General features: G+C 44.0%; 1 protein-coding gene across 1 annotated transcript in view; it reads right to left on the bottom strand.

Annotated features, from left to right (window-relative positions):
- SARC_06705 (hypothetical protein) overlaps positions 1-3,308 on the bottom strand; it is a gene marked incomplete at both ends in the record, with an annotated part of 15,358 nt that extends 12,050 nt beyond the window's left edge. The window contains 4 exons of the mRNA XM_014299383.1: positions 199-325; positions 1,771-1,878; positions 2,028-2,119; positions 3,263-3,308. Of these exons, the coding sequence (XP_014154858.1) occupies positions 199-325; positions 1,771-1,878; positions 2,028-2,119; positions 3,263-3,308 (373 nt within the window). The remainder of the gene's footprint in view (positions 1-198; positions 326-1,770; positions 1,879-2,027; positions 2,120-3,262) is intronic.
- Between the last annotated feature and the right edge of the window lie 941 nt (positions 3,309-4,249).

Raw genomic sequence — 4,249 nt, 5'->3', positions numbered from 1 at the left:
ATATAGACATATATATATATGTATAATATATATATATATATACGTGTAGTAGTGAGTCATGTTGTTGACTCATATGCAGTAGTGAGTCATGCTTGATGACTTGGGTGTAAGAGGGGTTAGTTTTGGGGTGAAGGAAACCTACCAAGCATGTACCTACCAAGCATGTATATACAAAGCATGTAGCGACCAAGCACATACCTTTAGCGCAACCCATTGGTGCCATGGGCATGTGCAGAGTGACTAATCCCATGCTCGACACGAGGCTCCAGTCCAGCGATACCTTTGGGTTGTGCAAGTCCTTCGCTCGTTGCTGCATGTCATAGAGCTGGCGAATCCCCGCCCCAATCACAAGCACAGGTACAAGCACCAGCACAAGCACAGGCACAAGCAAAAGCACAGGCACAAGTGAATACGGTAGAGGGAAGGAGAGGGGCGGATGGTATGAGAACGCATTCTGCACAGGCGTAGCTGTTTAGCGAGAGACTGGGGAACACAGCACAGGTCATGTGGGGAATGCGTATGGGAATGGCATGTGGACCTGCACAGGTGGTGATCGCTCTTCATGGCTCAGTGTGTCACGGGACCAAACTATAGAAGTGAGATATATGGATGTCGGTTTACAAATAGTTGTTAGGTATATGTATGTTTGTTTACGAATAGTTGTAAGATATATGGATGTCTGTATGCGAATAGTTGTAAGATATATGGATGTCTGTATGCGAATAGTTGTAAGATATATGTATGTCTCGTTTACGAAAAATTGTAAGATATATCGATGTCTGTTGACGAATAGTTGTAAGATGTATGGATGTCTGTTTACGAATAATTGTAAGATATATGGATGTCTGTATGCGAATAGTTGCAAGATATATGGATGTCTGTATGCAAATAGTTGTCAGATATATGTATGCCTGTATGCGAATAGAGTGGTACTCTAGCAGGTATGGTGGTGTATGTAGGCGAGCAGGAGCGTAATCTGAGTTGAGCTGAGCGGTTGTGTATCATAGTTCTGTATGTCACGCACCCCATGCTCAATGGCATGGCCCAATTAGAGAGACAGTAACTGTGGAACGATCTGATAGATATCATTAAAGCGTTTGTTATTTAACCCAAGCCACAAAGAGCAACACATGAAAAGAAAGAAGGAACGACAGATTGTGATTGAAGAGTTGCTATGAGAGGGAACTGCCGCAGATCATTGAGATGATTGTCACCAGCACCATCCACAAAGATAACACATCACAGCAATGGAAGACGAATCGTAACTAAATCGTTTAGGATAGACATCAGCACCGTCTACAAAGATATCACATCACAGCAACGAAAGACGAATCGTAATACAGCAATGGAAGACGAACCGTCATCCACAAAGGTAACACATAAAAGCAATGGAAGACGAATCGTAGCTAAATAGCTTATGATTGTCATCAGCACCATCCACAAAGATATCACATCACAGCAACGAAAGACGAATCGTCATCCACAAAGGTAACACATCACAGCAATGGAAGACGAATCGTAACCAAATAATTTATGATAGACATCAGCACCATCCACAAAGATAACACATCACCGCAACGAAAGACGAATCGTCATCCAAAAAGGTAACACCTCATAGACAGGTGAGCTGGATTGTGCTGAGGTGTTTCATTTGGATCATCGCCGCTGTATGTGTATGTCCGTTGACCAGTCGTGTACGTGTGCGCCGGATGGCCTAAGGCGTGTGCGTACATGCAATGCACAGCGCATACGGATGGGCGTGGGACACACCTTCTGCGACGCAAACGTGAGACTCTTGTTGCTGCGGTAGATGTAGTTGAAGAAGGGGTTGTACGCGTTCAGGACCAGCCAGTCCTCCACTCGGCCTAAGCGGAGGTCCTAGTCGGCGGACGGAGGGGAGGGCGTCAGTAGACAGTAGACAGTGTGGTTGCTATGGCAACGGGTTATGCTTAGCAGACAGGCACCGCACGACCACGCGCGTCGAACCCCTAAAAAACCCCCCCTAAAACTCTAAACCACGACCACACCTGCAGGATGATGCGGACCACCCACTTGGTCTCAGTCTGTGTCAGTTTGGCAAAGAGCTCTCGCAGAATCACAGCCACGCTCCGTTTGTCATCTGTGACACACGGGAACAAGTCATGCTAGTGAGTGTGGTTGCTTCTGAGTGTTCGTGTGCAATGCCAGAGAGGCACGCGCATGACGCAGTGGTATATGCAGTGATTAGGGTGCAGATACAATACACGGATGCATGCAGTAGTAGCTTCAGCTATAATAAGCAATTCCAGTGGGTGTGTCAATATATCTAAGCGTGTCCTGTGTTACATGGAAAGGGCCTCCGCGACCCATTCCTGATGTGCCATTGCAATGAAGAAGTAAGTGTTGTCCTGTGCTATTGATAGATATCCTGGCCTACCCAGTCAGCACCTAGTCAGCATGTATAGAGTCAGGCCTGTGTTGGTACATAGTGATACTCTCGCCCCGTGGCACGAATGAATGGGTTCGTGCTTGACAAGCCCTGCAACACCCGCTATCCCAACTATGGGCGTCTGTACACGCTACCTACTTATGGTCGTATTCGACCCACGACAGAAATCTGATGCGCTGTGTATGTGTGCTCAAGGATACTCCGGCCAAACTTGTGTACGAATTTATACAAGAATCCAACGCAACAGCTATAACGGTTGTTCGCCTATGCAACCAATGATTTGTCTTCGAGTCTCACAAACAAAAACAATACAATGTACTAACTAATGTAGTGTATTGTAGGACACCCCTCACCTGTGTTTTTGTACTCCGAGTTAACACCAATACAATACACTAACTAATTTAGTGTGTTGTAGGTCACCCCTCACCAGAGTTAACAACAATACAATGCACTGACTCATATAGTGTGTTGTAGGTCACCCCTCACCAGAGTTAACAACAATGCAATGCACTAACTAATGTAGTGTGTTTTAGGTCACCCCTCACCAGTTATCAGCAATATAATGAATTAAGTAACGTAGTGTGTTGTAGGTCACCCCTCCAGAGTTAACAACAATACAATGCACTAACTAATGTAGTGTTGTAGGTCACCCCTCACCAGAGTTAACAACAATATAATAAATTAACTAATGTAGTGTGTTGTAGGTCACCCCTCACCAGAGTTAACAACAATATAATAAATTAACCAATATAGTGTGCTGTAGGTCACCCCTCACCAGAGTTAATAACAATACAATGCACTAACTAATGTAGTGTGCTGTAGGTCACCCCTCACCTGTGTTCTTGTACTCAGAGTTCTCCTCTGTTTCTGGAGACCACATGGAATGCGCCGATAGTTCTGTGAGGTACCGATTCACCTACGCGAAAAGCAGAAAGAGGTTCAGGCTAAGTGTACGACGAGTGGGATATTACTTTTCTAACCAAAATATGAGATGAGTACAAGTTGATATCAACCTAAGCTCAACTGCATACTCCCGGGCAAGGCAGGAATATATATAACTGATCGAGTCGTCTGTTTACAAACGGACGAGTGAGAAGTAGTGACAGATACTTGCGTAAAGGTAGATACAACTCCGCTCCAAGTAGATATAAGATAGAATACACGGCTAGACTGAATCCGGTGGGCAGTTACTTATGTCACTGCGATTTAAGACACGAATGTAGATTGTCCGTGACCCTGGGCCATAACAAGGCAAAACCACCTCAAAGCACAGCAATACATAAGCATAGAACTCGAACACCATAGTTGTAGCTGATCTACATGTACGCATATGTATATGTATATGTATATGTATATGTATGTGTATATGAATATGTATATATTTATGTATATGTATTTGTATATAAATGTATATGTATATGTATATGCGTGTATATGTATATGTATATGTATGTATATGTATATGTAAATGTACATGTTCTGAGTGTGTATGAGGCACCTTCCGCCACAAGCGACTCTCACGATTAGAACGCACTATCACCATCAGAAAGTGTATCCGTGTTACCGTCGCTCGGTTTGATGTCATGAAGTGTGACACGTGGTGTTGTCCGTGAAATAAGCGCTTATTTAGCTAGCGATTCGGTCGGACAATATTTGTGCACATTTATACTCGAATATCTAGTTTATATATAAAGTCAGCGGGAGGTATCGTACTCTTGTTTATTCCTTCCGGCTGCAAAGTAGTACGGAGCTAGTACTGGCACACCTGATACCACAACAAACGAGATACTAATGGCATGTCGTGTTGAAGATATGCGATAC

The sequence above is a fragment of the Sphaeroforma arctica genome (genome assembly GCF_001186125.1).
Source record: "Sphaeroforma arctica JP610 unplaced genomic scaffold supercont1.490, whole genome shotgun sequence".
Lineage (NCBI taxonomy): Eukaryota > Ichthyosporea > Ichthyophonida > Sphaeroforma > Sphaeroforma arctica.
The sequence above is the reverse complement of the archived record's forward strand: the minus strand, read 5'-3'. Positions and strand labels throughout refer to the sequence as shown.